The sequence below is a fragment of the Leptinotarsa decemlineata genome, unplaced genomic scaffold (genome assembly GCF_025532065.1).
Source record: "Leptinotarsa decemlineata unplaced genomic scaffold, Ldec_3_MD MMD2_tig00000218_RagTag_RagTag, whole genome shotgun sequence".
In the NCBI taxonomy this organism is placed as follows: domain Eukaryota; kingdom Metazoa; phylum Arthropoda; class Insecta; order Coleoptera; family Chrysomelidae; genus Leptinotarsa; species Leptinotarsa decemlineata.
The window spans coordinates 711,496-731,915 of NW_027412545.1; the positions used below are offsets into that span (position 1 = coordinate 711,496).

The window sequence follows — 20,420 nt, forward strand, 5'->3', positions numbered from 1 at the left end:
CGCAAAAGTAAGGTGATCTCTGCGGTTTTTATTTGTGCTTTTTGCTGGACGGGTTTCAACTCGGTAACAGAGTTGTGGTCACCTCGTTCAGTGTCGAAAAGTATACCGAGTTCATCAGCTGCTCGGGCAGCTCCAATTCCTGCTCCAATTCCTGCTCTCTCATGGTCACGGACCATGCAGAGAAGGGGATCCGAACTCCTGACGACTTTACAGGATGTATCTAGTACCATTCTGTCAATTAGATACTCCAAACTCAAAAGTCCACGTCCTCCCTCTTGTCGGGGGAAGTACAATCGTGGAACGGACGATTTGGAATGCAAATTCCTATAGAGATGCATCATTTTTCGGGTCTTAACGTCGAATTGATACAGCTCCTCCCGAGTCCACTTCACTACTCCAAACGAGTAGAGTAAGATTGGAACGGCAAGCATATTTGTTGCAGCAACTTTGTTCTTCCCCGACAGTTCCGATGACAAGATCTGTCGAAGTTTGTGCTGATACTTGCCGCCCTTCATGGTATTAGCCAGGAGAGTAGTTGTTTTCTGATTGGTATCAGTCTATAAACCTACAGAATAGGGAGTTGGGACTGGCCTGGACGAATTGTTCCTTCAGCTTCAGATGATTTGATTTATAGACAGTCTTCAAGTATGCCCACTGACTATATGTGAAATGTTTTCTTTCCTCACACGAGGAATTGGGCAAATTTCGGATAGGCGGTTGGTTAACTCGTTCACAGACAGATGGGGCGATGGCAAACCTGTTGTTTGGTATTTGCTTCAGCCTAATTCGAGGAAGGATACTCTGGAGATTTTCAATTTTCAATTATCGGAAATTATCGAATTTATGTTGATGATAGACACTACCTTACACTAACGAGTGGCCAAACAGCCCGAAACCGGTCTTCGAGTGTGTTTCAATAATTGAAAATCTATTGCGGCAATTGTATGGCCAACAGCTTATGCAGAAATGACTTCAGTGAAGGATCCTGCACTGACACCTGACGGATATAATCCAACGCTCTTCGTGGTATAAGCCTGGGTAGTAGTTGTTTTCTGATAGGTGTCAGTCCATTAACCTACTGTGTAGGTTAATGGACTGTTAAACATAGCTAAATTTTTTATCATTGTGACTACAAAACTCGATGAAAAAAACTATAGGCCCGTATTTGAAAAAAATAAATTGGATTATGAACTATAATGAACGAAATATCACATTGAAAATCGGTTTATATCAATTTATAACAAAAAGGAAACAGCATTGAAAATTCTTTTCTTTTTTCATATCATTCGAAATGGAGGAGGTAGAGCCAAAAAACGACATTTAACCTTTCTAGTTTTTGGCGAATATTTCAAAAACAACAACTGATACTCTCTATATGATAAAATATTCTCATCAAATTTAATCCCCCAAAATAAAAAACTCTTGTTTATTTCAACCGGCTGAGCTAGCAATAGTAGGATCAGCTTGAAAAACGGCCTATATATTTTATCAATCACAAGTTAACAACTGATTCCCTTCACAAATTAGCATCATCTTTCCATCGCTCTCCATATTCATTATTCCCCCTTCTCATATTTTGTTGATATCATTTTCAATTTTCCAACTAACCCTCTGAGATTTTACTGATGACACTCTTCTTAGACAATAGAACGTTCATCTTGTTCAATATTTCTCCAATAATATGATTAATTCATTCCAAAATTAAAGAAACTATCAGGATTCTTTACTTTCACTTCAATTCAATAGCGAAACATGTTACAGAAAAATACTTTGCATTCATCTAAAAATATTTTAAGCTATATCTTCGAGTATATGTAATTTCATACAAGTATGAAAAAATCTCGTACTGAAACTCCACTGAAGAAAAAACAATTCGCAATAAATGACCTTTGCTAACACTAACCTGCCGCTAGAGTATAATTTATTTTATAAGGACATATCTCCAGGAAAAAGGGCGAGGAGAGCGATCCCATTAGAGTCGCCCCCGACCGTCTTTCGATCCTGTAAGTAGCCCTAGTCCAAAAGCATATCTCCTCGACGAATTTATCACAGTCCAATTCATCCAAAGGGAATACGTTCACTTGAAGGGATGTCTTATCTCGACCGCTGTTGCTGATGTCATCCACATATGCCGTGCTGGATATCTTTTCTATCCCTGAAATAAACGTTATCTAATATAAGAACTAATTGAATTGAGTTTCTGCGATTGCAGCATTATCGAAATCAATAAACATTACAAAATATAACTAATCTTCATTTTATGATAACGCCCATATTCTGAAACATTTGATTCTGAAGTGATTTTCTTCGTCAGGCTATACCGAATGTGATCAACATTGTACTAGGAAACTTTTTACTGACTGCTGCTGACTCTGTCTTCTGAACTGGTATATACAGATGACTCAATCATCTTGTTTCAGGAAAAATTTGATAATATAGTGAGGAGACAGCCAACCCTGAATGTTATTACAAAATGTACCGTAAAAGAAAAGACCATAATAGCATTCACTAAGAAGAGCAGGACAGTACAGGAACTATGATCTTGGATTTTAAGATGAAAAGATACGTCTCGTGAGAGAATTCGATTATTTAGTAGTTTCCTGACCTGAAAACAGTAATACGAAGACAGAAATTGTCAAGTAAGGTTAGGTTAGGTCCAAAGTGAGTGGGTCTATTCGAACCTCCACCTATTCACACTCGACCAAATAAACCCAGCCTCTCAACGAAGCCGATTAGTTTGTATAGTGAGTGGTATTTCAGGTCAGATAGTAAGAGTACGGCTTTGCCGAACTCTAAAAACCTGATTTGGTCTCCAGCGAGGCAGGTACAAAGTATGTGCTCTGCTGTTTCATTATTTTCCAAACAGAGGTGACACGACACACACTGTCTTCCGACAGTTCGAGTCTCTACATATGATGATTCAAATGACAGTGACCTGTAAGAAGCCCTGTTAGACATCGTAGTTCATCCCTACTGCAGTCCAACAACTGTTTGGTATCAAGCTTTGAAGGGTGAATGAACGCCATAGAGTGAGCTAATCCTGGAAGATTCTGCCAGAAGTTCCTGCCAACCAGAACCAACCAATGACAGGTTCTGCCCAATGAAGCTGCTTGCAGCACCCTCCTTTGCAAGGGAGTCAGCAGCCTCATTGCCTTCCAGGCCAGTATGGCCAGGAATCCAAACCAGAGATAATCTATTAAGTTTTCCTTTTTGACGTTGCTCGATAGAAGCCAAGACTGTTGCAGAATATTTTTATTGACTTGTGAACGAGGTTGGATTCTTCCATTCTTTCCGCACACAATTCAATAGCGTAGATTTCCGCTTGAAATACAACAGAAACAGTACTGATGTCAACCACACGAACATCAAACAGACCACGTGACACAGAAGTGTATTTTGGCATAAACCTCAAATACTCAAAGAATATTGATTTGAGGCCGCAACGAGATAAACAATCAACCCAGTATCCTTAGAGACAGTTAAGCTGTATTTGGGACACAGGTTAGTTCACTGTTATCAAAAGTTGTGTGGAAATATCATGAAGAAATATGGGAACAAGCGAGCAGGAATATTTATATAATGAAAATACACCAATAAACACATTAGGAAGGGAGGAACTATCTGGAAAAAAATTGGAGAACTACCTCAACAGAGAAAGGATCAGCTCAGATTAATTGAAGGGCAGCTACTCATTGAATTTTGTCCTTTTGAAGGATACCAGAACAAAATATATCTGTGTGATGTAGACCTTGACTTCTGACAATGCAATGAAAGATGTGAAGCACTGGATCACATGTGGCAATATTTTTTTTGAAATCATGCAAATCATGTTCCAAATATTGTTAGAAACACCTAATGAGAACTCTATATGAACTAGCACAGAGAAAAAAAGGCAAAATTTAATGTCATTCTCTTATCAATGAATAATTTCCTGTGAAATACTTTTTGGTAAAATCCATCGACCTCATCTAGTTAGTCTCTCAGTCATTTTTTTAGTTGACAGAAAACTCTTGAATAGAAGTTCACTCAGTTATTGCCTATCATCTAGTTTTCTTGAGATTCATACGTACATGAACATCAGTTATCAGTCAATATTTCAAAGGGTCCTGCCTTTTTTTCTAAGTTATTCTAACTCAATAGTTATTTCTGTGAAACCTCACCTCAATAATCGAGAGCAAATAATTGTGAATGTTTGCTTATTCTTGAGTGGGCGTTCGACTGAACGAAAGTCAGAACTTGTGGTCCAGAAAATGGAAAAGCATTCCAGACGAGCTTGAAAGAATCGATTAGTGGGATGTTGTCTTTCCATGTCGATATATTGAATTACTGATTGAATATTTCCAACGTGGGGTAGTCATTATTGCTCCTTGTTTGAGACATCATTTCTGCTAGGAAGATTATATAAAACAGAATCGTGACCTACATTGCGGGAAAAGTTACCAAGATGAATTCGTAAATTTTTAGATTTGAATAATAGAAGAAGGACTATTACTTTCCAAAATTTTTGACCAAATAACTAGAGATATAACTACTTTATATACTCCTTGTGATATCAGAATAGTCCACACAACTAAAAGTATACTCTACTAAACGAGTCTTCATTTACAGGGCCGGCTATTATTATCTTTCAATGAAATAACTGTAGAAATGTTTAGCTTTTTTCCAATCGTACCACAAAACTGAACTGAGTTATAAGGGAATGAAATTCTAAAAATGTGGTATTTAATTATATCACCAATTCAATTTTGGGAATCTTATCAAGATTCTGAATAGTTCATTGGTTTGTTTTATCACCATTCAGAATTTAATTGAAATATGTTCATCGTTAAAAAGTCCTATATGAGGAAAGCTTGCAGAATATGCCGTTTGATGAAAAATTAGAAAAATTCGGGGTTGTTTTGTATGTATTTTTTTCTGATTTGTATCTCAAAGAAACTTCCAAACACAACCATATTGAGGGGTAGAGAACCAAAAATGTTTTTTCCCAAGAATATTTCGTCTTCAAGAAATGAATGGAGTAGTTTTCTTCAATTGTAGACAAATCAATGTAGACCTCCAATGATTCGAATTATACTAAAATATTTTATGGCTCCTAGCATTCCACTCAAAATTATTGTTGACATCCTGGTATGTTTGATAGTATCAAGTATACCTGAAATATGTTTCTTTGTCGTGGAAAATTACACTTAGGGCATTATGGAAATTAACTGATTCAGTTGACACTTCTGTATCTAGGGTAATCTATCCAGTCAGTTTTTCTGTCAAATTTCGAAAAAAGTAGAACACGCTCATGAGAATAAAAGTGTACAGTGAAGTGTTTTTTAGATGGATATTATAGTGAAAAGCATGGAAATGTTCTCAGAGGGAGAACCTTGAATAGAGCGAGCTATATTCGTATTCTGTCTTCGAACTTCTAAACAGAGTGGATGGATTCAGATGTGATGAATCTATTAAGTCTGTCATAATAACATTCACCAAGAACATAGTACCAATCCAAGGTATGAGGAAACTGAAGGCCATTATGCATGAATGTAAGATAAGAGTACAATAAAGAACCTGTGAAATCTAATGAAAGAAAAGAGATCATTGAAGTTGAACTGTCAAAAAGATGCTGAGCCCGTGTGATTGTAGAGTTCTGAATGAAATGCAAACTCAGTAATAATTAAAAAATCAGACGGCTCGCCAGTAGTGAAAAAACCAATGTATATTTTTAATGAAATGCTTCACTACTATTAGATATTCTGGTCAAACGATGAGTTCAAATTAGACATTAAATACATAACCATTTGGGTTTCTGAGTTTTCACCATTTTATTTTTTTTATTGCAATATGATGGAATCATTCATCGCCATTTTTCCTGTGGGTGGAGAATCGAACCTCATTACTCGCATCAATGCTGCTGTTGCAGAATAATCGGCAACTCTCAAAGGTTTCAACGAGAAATGAGAGCAATGATTAACGGAAAAACAGATTTTTTTTTAATGTCTGTACTATTATAAAATGTAGGAGAAAACTGTCATCGACCAATGCTTCAACTTTTTTGCAATAGCTTTTATGTTCGTTACGAATGAATGTTGTATTCTGAAAATGATATCAATTTCAAGAAACTCCCTTATATTCAATCATCAACCTACAATATCGTTTCACGAGTTTTCAATGAAACTAACTCCTTCAGTATTATGATCAATATTACTCAAAGAAGTGCCAAGGTCAAATCATCAACTTTAGCCAAACTATACAAAAAAACCATAACAATTATTGCAATTTCCTTTGGAAAAAAGGTCATATATATTTCAAACATAACAGAAGAAATAGATATTCAAAAATATCACAAATTACAGAATATTCTAGCTTTCCACAACATTTACATCACTGTACTTTATTTCCTGAAATGCATGCCTGATAAAAACTCAGTTATCTTGTTACCTTTGATCTCGCGGAAAAACTTCGAAGTGAGTAGAACTTCTCCAGATAACGTGTTTATTTGCATGTATTCCCCAGTTATATTAAGAGAGTATCTCATTTGCATTCCGTATTCGCCATAAATATTTCTTGCTCCTAATTCGATTAAAGGATAGGTTTTCATCTGAGAAGTCGTGATTTCATTTGGAATCTTCAGTTCTATATCAGTCATTGTCAAGTAGACGCTCGACACTGAAAAGAAAATGACAATATTTAATTTTTTTAAATTCATAACTACACCTAGAACAAGTAAAAATTTTATATTATAATGATAAAGTTCTTGAATTCAAATTGTCAGGAAACAGTTAAATATTCATTTATGTACTGCTCCGAACCAAACGATGCACGTCTAAATTTGTATAATATTATCGAAATTTCCAAAATACAATTCTCTTTGGTTGCTTTCGAATTCTCGAGCATTGTATTCAATTAAATCTTGTCTGTTTTGAGATTTTGAAAACATTGATCTGAGTACTTCCTTTCTGAATCGAGGTAAACAATCGGTTATGAAAAATCAGAGCTAATTTTCATATTTCAATTATTTATTGTAGAGGCGATATAAGAAAATATATCTAAATCTGGCATTCATACATTATGGCGGTCACCAGAAAAATCTAGCGAAAAGAGTAGAAATAGTTAGTTCTTCAAGGAGATCATAGTGAGTAAAAAACTTAATTCGGTTGATGCAAAAATTCTGTGTTATATCAGAAACCTGACAAAGGACTGTGAGACCTTTTTTTGCTCACTGGAAGCTCTCTAATTGTCCATTTTTTTCAAGTCTCCAGAAAACAGCCTAAGGAACACATTACGTTTTCCCCCATGATGTGTGACACTCATTTCAACATATGTGTTTCCTGTACTAGTATGTACAGGTCATATTCACAATTTTTATTGCTTCTTGTGATCCAAAGCCTCACAAACGCATAACATATGACGAGCTGTCTCTGCACCTGTGTTGCATTGCCTGCAAATGAGATCTTTGTTATACAGGTTGTTCAGGTGTTCTATCAGTGAGAAGCTCTATAATTGTTCTGAGCCGATCCCTGCTTTGTTGAAGTAGTTCTTCGGTTTTCTTTTGTCTATGAAGGTTTTCCCGTGTGTGTTTCTGGGTATGTTAAACAGTCCTCTTTATATTTCTCGAACTGGTTCCGTACCAAAGATTTTGGTACTATCACATCTGGTTCAGAACCTGCATATGGAGTTGAGGATCCGTGTGTAGCTCACTCAGGTTTTTCGTTGCCAATAATACCTGAGTTACTTTGCACTCAGTATATAATCAATCTAGTCCGCATTGTCCGCACAAGAAAAACACATCGAGGAGAAACCCGCAAATCGGGAATAGCAGAGCATATTTGAACTCATCAACATAACATCAAGTGGGCTCAAGCTGAAATCATCCACAATGAGGAACACTGGTTCAGGAGAAAATTTAAAGAAGCCGCGTATATGTTGTCCAACAACGCATTTAGTCAAGCTAGCGTAGAGATATTCCCGCCAAATGGTCATCTACCGCCAAACCGGTGAAGCGGGGAGAGGGAAGAGGGGATAGGTGAAAGCACTCGATTGACTTGTAAATAGTCATTTCTTGGAGAAATTAGTCCAGTCATCACCCGAAGATAATTGTGTATACTAACAATAGAAACGACGTGAAGTAACTTGGTTTGAAATCTTTTTTATTTTTGCTCATTTTCAGTTTCTTTTTACTCTGTAGTTATTTTCAGTTTGTATGTTGATTATTTTTTTCATTTTACTGTATTTCCATTTCATGTTTCACTGCTTTATATAATTGATATTTCTGCTATGCATTCCAATTTTATTTTTTCTTTCATAGATTTTGAGTCATAGTATAATCATATCAGACGATGAAAGCCCGAACTAATGATTTTCACCTTGAAACATTGTCAACCAAATAGTCAAATAAACAGTCAATCTATTCCTATTCGCCAGTTTTCTGAGTTCCTCACATCATTCCCAGACTGGTCTAGATGTTACTTCTTGACTCGTCAGTGCTGTAAGACACAAAATAACTTGTAATACACTTCACACCACATCAAGTTATATTAACACGTTTATCAAAATTAAAGCCACCTGGAATGCTACAATTTTGTCGAAAGTTGATCGTATTTTTCTCACTCTATATTGGCTGTGAATATTTTTTCACGATATCCGTTGAGAAATTAATTTTATAACGTGTTAGGAATCACACGTTGAAAGCTAAGATCTCGTTAGTCCTTAGCTCGCACAAGTTTATCAACTTCTGAGAGTTGTCGTTCGTATGGGGGCGACAGGTGATTAACGGAAAAACAGATATGTTATGGAATAGCAAATGAAATGCAAATGCGCCACTTGAATCAATGAAGTCGCCTCGGAGCACCAATTAGTTTTTATTGTTGTTTTTATTTTTATCGTTGTTTTAATAAATGTTCAATCAATAAATCTTGTTATGAAAAATTTTTTTTCACGGACAAAACACAAGTACCACAGAAAAATCCTTTAAGCGCTCTAAGAGCGGTGCCTGTGCGAAAGTAGTAATTCACATTGGATTGGAATCGCTGAAGATTAAATTTATTTCGTTCTCAGGAAGATTATTCCACATAAACGCAGTTCTCCAAATGAAAGTGTCCTTAAACACTGAAGTTCGAGGTGTACTGAGTTGAACCTCGAATCGATGAGCAGCCACAGTTCGTCGCGTATTTCTGATATGTACCGCTCTTGGCGGAATCAAATGTGCCAAGTGACTTGAAAACTTTCCGTGAAAGAATCTATAGAAGAGGGACAAATTTACTTTCTGAGTTCACGATTATAAAAACATATCCGATTTTTCATTGAATCAATGGCAAATTGATAGCTTGTTATGTTCACGAGGTTATCTGAATAATTAACAAATGAAATTTTCCGTTTGCTGTGTTTATTTTGTTGAAAACCACAAATTCCTTATTCCCTACTCCATATGCTTTACTTCGGTAAATGAATTCAAAAACACTACATGCTTGACGTGAAGGATATCAGTTTCTTGCTAATTTTCGACTTTTTTCATAACAAATCAGTACCTTATACGACTGCAAATTAATGGTTCATTGAAGAAGCCACCAGTCGCTGTCTAGAAATGCTGGTTCGATACTTTTTAAAACGTCATAACTAGAAACGTAAAATTGAAATTTCACAAATGAATCGTCAGAAAACCAAACCTTAATGATGACCAATTCCACCCAAAAGTATTTTTCCGAAGAAAAGATAACGTTGTTCCATGAGTCAAACAAGTTTATAAAATATAAACTTTTCCAGGGTTACAACAGCTACTTTCAGTCAGAGCATGGCTAAATTTTTTATTTAAACGAATTGAATGTAACGATAAATATGAAAACTCAATATAGCTGAAAAAAAAGCTTATTCAATGAAATATGTAGGTGTAATTCAGTATATTTATATTCAGTATTATTTGTTTACTCTCTGTTTTACCCTGTATATAGTAATATTTAGTCTGATGTTCAGTTGTTGTAACTAAAACAAGGAGAATAAAAAAAATGTTTTTGACTAACATTGAATTTCAATGTTTCTTTCTTCCAGACCGCATTAAACCTAGATATTTCAGGAAAAACTCCACTTCTGAGTACTCACATGCAGACACCAAGAAGAAAATGTCACGGCGGGGTTCCATTCAAGATAAAAACAAAAGAATCTCCACTTACAATTAGCCTTCAAGTTATCAAGTTATATGAATGCCATTTACCTCGTTTTGCTAGAGATGGTAGATATTCTTTAGCCCACCTTTGCCAGAATAAATTTGTGAGTTTTTGTGCTGCCTTTTCATTTGTTCAATAAACACAAATCCTTTTCATCGGTTTCAGCACAAGGTAACGCTGAATAATTAGTTCCAATCAAAAAATGATTTGGAGTTAGAGCCTCCATATCATCTGGATCATTGGGTACATAGGTAAGTGGTCTGGAGTTCAAAATAGATGTTCTATTTTGTTATTCAATTATATGAGTTGTGTTATGTTACAAATCCACTAAATCCACTAAAATCTACTTCTCACATTCTCTTATATACTCTGTTCATAATTCACTACTATAACAATTCAGTATTTTTATAAATGTCACACGTTGTACATGTCCATCAACCTGTGGACTTGATGTATTTATTCATTATCAATGGTTCGTTGTTTGTTATTTTCATAATGTATATCTACTATAACTCATCAATCTAAGTATTATTATTATTATGCCTTGTTCAGTTGGTCTCGTTGATGAGTTGATCAATAAACTGACTCCCCTCCTCACTACGTTCTTCATCATAATCATTCAAGAAGAACCGAAGAATCAAAAAATATAAAAAGTGTTTCCAATTCTTGAGACTCTAGATGAAGGAAAGGAAATTAAAAGAATTTTTTCACAATGAACAAACTGAAAAATATGGCATTTTGTCACTGAAAACCCACGATATCCTATGACAAAATTTATAGAAAATTCCCAAGCGTTTTTCTTAGAATTACGAATCTATAAAATATTATACTCAGATCCACATCACCTAGTATTTTCTCATAAGAGAGTATTTCACCAGCTAAGTTGGACACTTTCCAGCCATTGTGATAACAAGAGATTGAAACCATAATGAAAACTTTTGGGGGAAAGTAATTCTCTAGATAGAAATTTTCGCCGAATGTCGGAAGGGCTCTAGATAATTATTCCACAGGAAGCGAAGTTTGAACATCTATTCATGGTATTTCACTTTCTTTCGTTCCACACTCAATTCACTCTACTTACTTTTCTTCAATGTTAAGTTTCAATGTTATGAAAAAACTCAAGGACAGTTTCGCTGTTCATGAATGGTAGGGTGCGACAATTGATAAAAACAAAAACAAATTCGTTTACAGTTAGAGCAATGGAAGAATATACAACGTTATCAATGTGTGAATCCGATTTAAGTCGGCAAACTGAAGAAAACTGAACGATGTGGTTTCCGCTTCGATCAACCTAGCCTTATATTGAAAAATTGCTTCTAATTTCCAAATTCATTTGAAAGTTACCCCGATTTTCAGTCAATTTCATATGCTTCCTCAACACTTTGATACTTTTTTGTGAAAACATTATATTCCGTTTTCAATCTCCAATATCCAGCAATTTGAATTTTCCAGTTTGTGGAATATCAGACAGAACCATTCCTAATTCGAGGTTAGATTTCATAAAAATGATATGAAATTAACTTTTTGCGAAATATGAAATGTGCACTGTCTATTATTCATGAACTACCCACTTACCAATATATACTAGGTAATTTTTTTTCTATTTCTATATAATACATGCTATCCCCCAGCTTGAGTTGTAAAACAGCCTCGGCTGAACTTCAACCCTTCCATTAATTTTTGTATCTACTTCTTCTTTATAAACAATATACGTCAATGAATAAAGCCCATTCATTATTATTATTATTATTATCATTATTATTCTCTGTTTAATTGCAATGGGTTCCACTGCTGTCGAAAACTAAAGGTGAAATCATGTTCCCAATTTCAAATTTGGAAATATGATAGATGTGTGTATACATGATATAATTGATATATCCATATTCAGACAAAGTTTTCATGTTACATGTAATATATTCCCAAATATGGGATTAAAATTTTTAGATGAGTTTTCGATTCCAATACCGCCTTTTGGAGATCTGTATTTAGTTTGATTGTATCCCGATCAGATCAGAAATTGATGCTAAAGTCAAGTTTTGAATAAATCCAACCAAAATGTTGAAAAAACCTAATTTTTGCGTATTTTACTGGTTAAACTGTAGAAACACTTCATCAAACTCCTTCAATTTACAGAGAAAATCAGTTTTCAAATTTACTTATGTGCATTTCCCGAACAATGATAAACTAGGATGATAGTATGCAAGTCATCACTACCCTCAACAAGTTATTTATGAATGATTTAACTGAAAGTAATAATGGCATAGATTGAAAATTTTCATGGCAACTTGATTTATGGCAGAAAGTAAAGAATCTTTCTTTTATATTTAGCAAACAGTCCGTATAACCGGGGAATATTCATTCTGGAAGATTAGACTGGTGATGAAGTTTCACGAAGGTCGTAAAAAGAACTAATTGTCTTCAAAATAGACACTTACCCCTTCAATAAACACGATCAATAAATCCAGCTCTCACTTTCACTTCGGGATAGTTTTCATTCAAAGAAAAAATGTATTAGAGATATTAGCAATACTATTGATTTCTTTCGTTTATTCAGTCACAGGTAAAGGAACAATCATAATGGGATAGAATTTTGGGGTCCATCAACTAAACATCAATTCACATTCATAATACAGATAAAGCAGTACGCATCCTATTTGAATCAAAAGAAAAATATTCACTTTGACAAATGTATATAAATATATACAAAAAAATATTTTGACACACTCTTCTGACGTACATACGCATATGATGTAAAATAAAGTATTCAGGCTACCAAATTATAATTATAAAAGATCGTCAAAGGACCTCTATAAAGTATGTAACTGAATAAGTGTAAAACATACAAGGAGGTGATTCCTCATCGAAAATAAGATAGGATCTTTCATATAAAAAAACTTCATTGGAGCATCCCTTGTTAAGATACAGCCCCTTGAAGGGGAACATAAAATTTGTATAACAATTATTTTCACAAGCAATGAAAAAGTTACAATATTGAAATCAACCTGACATTTTGTAATGCCAAAAATACACTTAGCCAGTAATTTATTAGGTTTACCTCATAGTTGTAAGGGGTGGAAAACGCAACCCCTAAAATTTATTTCCAATGTAACTTTTTGTCTTATTTGTTTACTATTCAAAAATTTATTTCCGATAGCCTGTTTCATTCTAAACAAAAAAAGTCTCTTGGGTTTTTTGCCCAAAATAAACCAGTTCGCAGCAAAATATCATTTTACGAACAACTACAGAGATACATCGTCATAAATGCGAACTGGATTTATTGTTATTTTGTAGTTAGTAACTGCATTAAACGATCAAAGGGTAATAAAAAAACTAATGTATTAATAACAAAACACACAACATGTCGAAATCATAGTAAATGTTCAATATGTCTACCTTAGACATTACGCATACGTCTAGACGTCGGCGCATTGAGCCACGTATTCCCTCAAATATTCCTGGAGTCTCTCTGATTACCCTGCACGCATCGGTGATGCGGTTTCTTGAGTCCTCTACATCGCGAACAGGAGTACGATAAACCAAATGCTGTAAATGGCCCCAAATAGAGAAATTGAGAGAATTGAGATTCGGGATCGAGCGGGCCATATCCCTTCTGACACCCAAAGGAACTTCCTCCAGCAGTACTGGATGCACTTCTCTTAAAAATTGAACGTATGCCTCACCATATAATCGAGGAGGTAGAAAATGAGGCCCAATTAAATCATCCCCAATAACTCCGAACCACACGTTAAGAGAAAACTGTTCTTGATGGTTAGTTTCGACAATAGAGTGGAGATTTTCATCAGTCCATATGTGGTAATTATGAAAATTAATAATCTTGTCCCGAGAAAAACAACATTCGTCTTTGAATTCTATCGTCTTCAGAAAGTCACAATTTCTTCTAATCATTTCCAGCATCCAATTGCAAAATTCAAGACGGTTCGGAAAGTCTCGCGGTAACAGTGCCTGTACTCGTTGCAGATGGTTAGGGTATAAGAGTTGTTCCTTTAAAATTCAAAATAACGTCATATGATCAACATTTAGCTGGAAAGCAATCTTTCTACAATTGGTAGTAGGTTGTTCTTCAATCAAATTAAGTACTGCTTCCTCAAGCTGTGGTGTTCGTACTTCTCGATGGCGACCACAATCCTGCGTTCTTTTGTCGAATGAACCATATTCTGGTAATCGTTGATGAAGTCGAGCAAATATTCTATGTGATGGATGCTGCCGTTGAGGATACATTTCACCATATCTTCTAGAAGCTTCTAACCCATTCCCCTGCGACAGGGGAATGGGTTAGAATGGCGCAAACGCAATGCATATCAGCCATTTCCTTATTTGTGTATGCCATTTCAATATTAAGTGAATTATTAAAGTAACAAATTGAGAATAGAACAACAACACACAATTAATATTAATTCAATTTCGAAAATTCACAAACTGACAGCGTCATACCAATTTAATTGTCACTATCGCTAATAGCGAACTATTAGATAGATCAGTTTCATATTTTCGCATTTATGACGATGTATCTCTGTAGTTGTTCGTAAAATAATTTTCTGCTGCGAACTGGTTTATTTTGGGCAAAAAACCCAGGAGACATTTTTTGTTTAGAATGGAACAGGCTATCGGAAATAAATTTTTAAATGGTAAACAAATAATAAGACAAAAAGTTACATTGGAAATTAATTTTAGGGGTTGCGTTTTCCACCCCTTACAACCATGGGGTAAACCAAATAAATTTCTGGATAAGTGTTTTTTGGTAGTACAAAACGTCAAGTTAATTTCAATATTGTAACTTTTTTAGTGCTTGTGAAAAAAATTGTTATACAAGTTTTATGTACCCCCTTCAAGGGGCTGTATCTTAACAATAAATATTTTTTATATGAAAGATACTATCTTTTTTTCGATGAGGAATCACCTCCTTAAATGTTTCACACTTATTTAGATACACCCTGTATACCGTTATAAAAATAATCATCTACCACCAAATTTCAAGGAAATTTCAAGGAGCAAACGAAAATGCAAAAGTATTCCTCCAGTTGTTACTCAATCGTGTTTTTCATAATATTAGACAATACTTGGAAATGTCATTTGAAGCATTTTGTTTTCAATAAAGCAATTTGGACGAAACTTCAAATGCGCCATTTGGCTCAACTCACCCGTAAAATGATGAAAGTATACAAGGCATTTCAACGAAAACTTGACCCCCCCTGTAAGTCAGAATCGGAAGTGTAATCGAAATTTTCAAAGGACACGTCAATTATAATTTCTCGGGGGACTAATTCTGATATGGAAATCATACCCGAAAGTTCATCCCCCTGCGATCAACAACAATCCCCCCCTATTTTTTTCAATGGCATTCCTTACATTATTGAAGATATCCGGAGTCAGAAATCGGCATTCCCGAACAATCTCTATCGCAGGTCTTTTAGATTTGTAGAATTTATTCAATTAGTAGTAGACGTTTTGAAAATGGACGACACTATTAGTTTTTTCTGCACTGGTAGTTTTTGTTGAATCTAGTTGTCGCAGAACAAAAAGTAGATAGTAGGCCACTGTCACTTCTTAACGAATTATTATTCAATCATCCTTGTTCACTGTGTTCCAACATGGTTTATTCTAGTAAAGAAAGAATTGAAATTATTGCAACCTATTATCGAAATAATGAATGTGCTGGAGCTGCTGCAAGAATTTATAATACGTATCATCCAGACCACAACGTGAGCCATCAATACGTTAAACTAAAGACTTGCCACAGAGAATTGTTCGGGAATGCCGATTTCTGACTCTGGACATCTTCAATGATGTAAGAAATGCTTTTGAAAGTATACTGTATTATTGTATGGAACTAGATGGAGGTAATTTTTGAACACTTTATCCGTTGATTGTGTTGCCATTGATCGCCAATAGCATATGCAGGAATAACTTCAGTGAAGAATCCTGCACTGACACCTGTCGAATATAATCAATTGCCCTTCGTGGTATTAGCCACGGGAGTAGTTATTTTTTGATAGGTGTCGGTCCTTCAACCTACAGTGTAGGTAATTTGAGACTGGCCTGAATGAATTGTTCTTTCAAGTAATTATATGAAAAATCGTTCAATTGGACACTTCTTATTCATCAAAATGACACATTTTATTTTCCTAATTATTATTACTTTGATGAACCATTAATGCAGTTGGGACAGCTTCTCATCATTCTTATTTATCGATTCAATTGGAAAAACTTTCGAATTCAACATTTTTCCAATTTTTTCAAGCCAGGTCCCTTCATATGTTTCCTTTTGTTCTCCATGTTTTTGACAAATTGAGTTCTTCGTACATATCAATTCATTTATTTTTCGGCTGTATGATATTTTCAACATAATCGTGATCATATAATCTCCAGAAGACGTCAACTTAGTTGGCGAAACGCGCGTCGTTTAGGGTATTGCATTTCTGGCGTTTGGGAAAAGTTATTTTCTCATCATCATTCTAGACCAGAGGTTCCACTTTCATCTTTTGAATCAATGAACATTTGTCAGTGAATATACTTACAATGATTCAATACATCAAAAGAAATAGCTGGAAGTATAAACGTCTCGTTTATATTGTCCTTTAGCATACTCGTTACTCTGAAAATAACGATAGGAAAAAGAGGTCTTACGATGACGACACATTCATAATATTTTTATTGGACCGTTATAGCTGACAATCGGTCGGATGGTAATAATGAATCAATTTCGTATGCAATCAAAAGTAAATGTTGTTTGTCCTGATTCAAGTAGGTTAATGATAATCCTTATTAAGTATCAATCATCTCCATGGCATAAAACATAATCCCACATCAAACAGAGAATAGAAATAGATATTTTAGAGACGATCAAAGTGATATAGTGCGATAATTTGATTGTTTGTTGTATGGTTTACCAATTTGCCTAGAAAGTGCATTTCTGTGAATGAATAATATTTCGCTGATATATTGCACTTTTCTGGAATCAAAATAGGAGGAGAGTGCTGCAGTTCTGGTGTTTGGGAACAGCATTGGTGAAGAAAACTTTACCACAATATTATTGAAGCCCCTGACATTCTTTGTTAATCTATCCTTCTCAACAGGGGTCTTTCCAGATTTGTTGAAGATTGGGAAAATTACGCCTATTCATGAAAAAAATTGTCATCAACTTCTTGAGAATTATCGTCCGGTAATAATTCCCTGTAGTTCCTACAAAGTCTCCGAGTACACTTACGCACACCGACTTTTATCATATATTGATAAAAATAATTTAATATCCGAAAACCAACATGGATTTCTAAATAAGAAATCAACAACCACAGCACAATATTCCTAATATCACAAACTAGTGGATTACATTGAGGCGGCGAATGCCCTGTTGGGATTCTTGTGATCTCAGCAGGGCATTTGACTGAGTAAATCACACTATGGTGTGAGGGGTACACCTCTGAATTGGATACGTTCATATCTTTGTGACAGATGGCAGTATGTCTCAATTAAAAAGGAGTCATCTGGATACTTGAAAAACGACTTGGGTGTCCCACAAGGGTCAGTACTTGGCTCTTTTCTAGTCATAATTTACATCAATGACATGGATAAGATACCTGTGCCAGCATCCTTCACTATGTACGCAGATGACACCTCACTTATAATTTCCAATACCCGAGAAAGTTCTATAACGGAAAACTGTGAGGAAACTTTATCCGCAGTGAATAATTGGTTCTCGGCAAATCGTCTTTTTTTGAATATTGATAAAACAAAATGCCTAAGATTTCATATCCCGCAAAAAACCTCATTTGGTTTTCCTATGATCTTCACTAATGTCACAAGAACGAAATTTCTGGGATTAAATGTTGATAACCATCTCAATTGGAAATCTCACTGTGAGGATCTTGTTTCCAAACTCCACACAGTTGCCTTCCAATTTAAGAATATAAAAGAAACCTGAACAACCTGATCAGTTGTTGCAGCTCTATTATGCACAGATAGAAAGTAGACTACGATATGGCTTGACCTTCTGGGCAACATCAACATCATCGTCTTGTGTTTTCATAGCACAAAAACGTATTATACGTTCAATGTTGGGTTTGAGCTCTCGAACCTCCTGCAGAAATGCATTCAAGGACCTGGAGATATTAACCTTACCCTCACTCTATATTTTAGAATTGTGAATATATATGTATAAGAAAAAAGATACATTCCTCCAGATTGATTTTGAAAATGGGTATAACACTAGACACAAAAATAACTTTATAGTGCCTTAACAAAACTTAGAATAACTCAAAATGCCCCAAACTTCAGGGCTCCAGAAATATTTAATTCGATCCCGCAATACATAAAAAATAGTAGCTCAATTATCATTTTCTAACGAAATCTGGAAGATTTTCTAGTGCAAAATTGCTTTTACTCCATATAACAGTTTTTAGGACATCACTTCTGAGGATTTTTTTTTTCTCATCTATTTATGTACTTATTTGTTTTTGATTATCTATCATATATAACCGTTTGTATGTTTTTTTAAGCGGTGTTTGCTATTCGTTTGTTGATGGTATATGCACCTTGTATGAAACCCTTCCTTTGACTTTTTCCATACAGCCTGTACTGTCTCAAGGAAATAAAATCATATTATTATTATTATTATATTTGTTTTACATTTATTCTACACCCCAGAGGTTCCAGTTCTATCTTTCGCCTACGACCCTCTTGAAGTATTGATGAGACACCGGTCTTGCTGGCATGTAGAATGAGAAATGCCGAAAGAAAAAATTTCCCACCCTTAGGTTCATACAAAATTATGAGCCTGATGTAGCTCTTCACAATCATCACGGTAACACGATAATGCAAGACAAATATCGTCCGAAAAGAGAAGAAAAAGCAGACCGTAGACTTTGAGACCACTCTGTTGAAATGGTTTTTTTGATTATTGGAGTCCTTTGTGAAATGATGCCATCTATCGTCTCGAATCTCAAGATCATCAAGGCCTGTAGCACTAAGATGGGAATCTTGGCAAAACAAATGTAGAAGGCTCGTTGGCTCGTTGCGTCTGCTAAGGGCACATGGTTCTCGGAGTCAATGATCACTAACCTCACGATGTAAGGAGTAGTTATTTGTTGATTGCTTCGAATAATAATATCATTCATTGCCCCCAACACATTGTACAATATATCTACAGAGCAATGTTGAAACAACAAATATAAACGACTTTAAACTACAGTGAAATACAAACAAGTAAATTATAGCCCAACTTCGCATCACACTCTTAATTTGCTCTAAGCTCTGAGCAAATCCTATTAAAATTCTCACACATCATGCTGATAAGTGAGGACATTGGTTTTCGGTATTGAATTATAGAATGTTAAATTATTCCTGCTGGCGAATTGCGTCACCTTGGAATTAAGCTAACTCAGCAGATCAGAGCAACCAATTAAATAATGAACAAGTTTTTAGAGGAATAAAATAGAGGCTAAGCATCTTCTGAATTCCAAACATTCATAGTTGAGTATGTTTATCATCAACCAAAAATCGGTCTCACGCTGTGGTTGTGTACCGTCAACGATATTTCAACTTTGAAGGTATATAAGATTTGCAAGGCAACAATACAGGGTGTTTCAAATTCGATCCTAACCATTGAGATCTCGGAAACTGAGAGATACGAAGATGGTTGATTTGAGGCGAAGTTCCACATTCACCTGACTAACAATATGCCGTTGAGAAAATTCTGAAATTCCGATTATATCTGGAGAAAAAACAGAAATTTTGGAAAGTGTATTTTTTTTCTGGCATTAGTATTCGAAAATGAATTACACCTCCACGTTGCCACTTTTTCTTTGCTACATAATGGTGTTTTCAGATTTGCTATCCGACGTTTCGTCTTCAGGCCACCATCATCAACTTTATTTTTCTTATGGGCGCTACATTGGATTCTTTCTGTTTTGAATAGAATCAGATTTTACCCTTCCAATGATATATCATAATTTATCATTATTTTATTAAAAATTGGAGATATTGAATAAAAAATTTTTATTATAATAGGCTTTGACTTTGATGTTTCTAATTTTGACATTTTGTTATTGTACAAGTTATTGAATTTTTGGCGAAAAATGGCTTTCACGAATGAAGAAAAAAAAACTGTGATACAAATTTATTACAAATACGATATGAACAGTGTAAGGACACCGGAAATGTATTTAAACTTGTATCCCGAAAGACGACAACCACATCGAACTATGATCACGTTATTGGATCAAAATCTCACCAAGTTTGGTTCATTCGAAAAGCCGAGGA

The 20,420-nt window shown here is 35.0% G+C and overlaps 1 protein-coding gene across 4 annotated transcripts in view; it reads right to left on the reverse strand.

Moving 5' to 3' along the window:
• Nucleotides 1–20,420, reverse strand: part of Ret (Ret oncogene) — a 190,121-nt gene that overhangs the window by 141,632 nt on the left and 28,069 nt on the right. For 2 of the 4 annotated variants that reach the window (XM_074173181.1, XM_074173180.1), the window contains exons 2-3: nt 6,427–6,654; nt 1,904–2,155 (exon numbers count right to left, since the gene is read on the reverse strand). In XM_074173181.1, coding sequence (XP_074029282.1) covers nt 1,904–2,155; nt 6,427–6,654 — 480 coding nt within the window. Of the gene's footprint in view, nt 1–1,903; nt 2,156–6,426; nt 6,655–12,580; nt 12,730–20,420 lie in introns of those variants that run through there. The other 2 variants (XM_074173182.1, XM_074173183.1) reach the window with 2 other exon arrangements.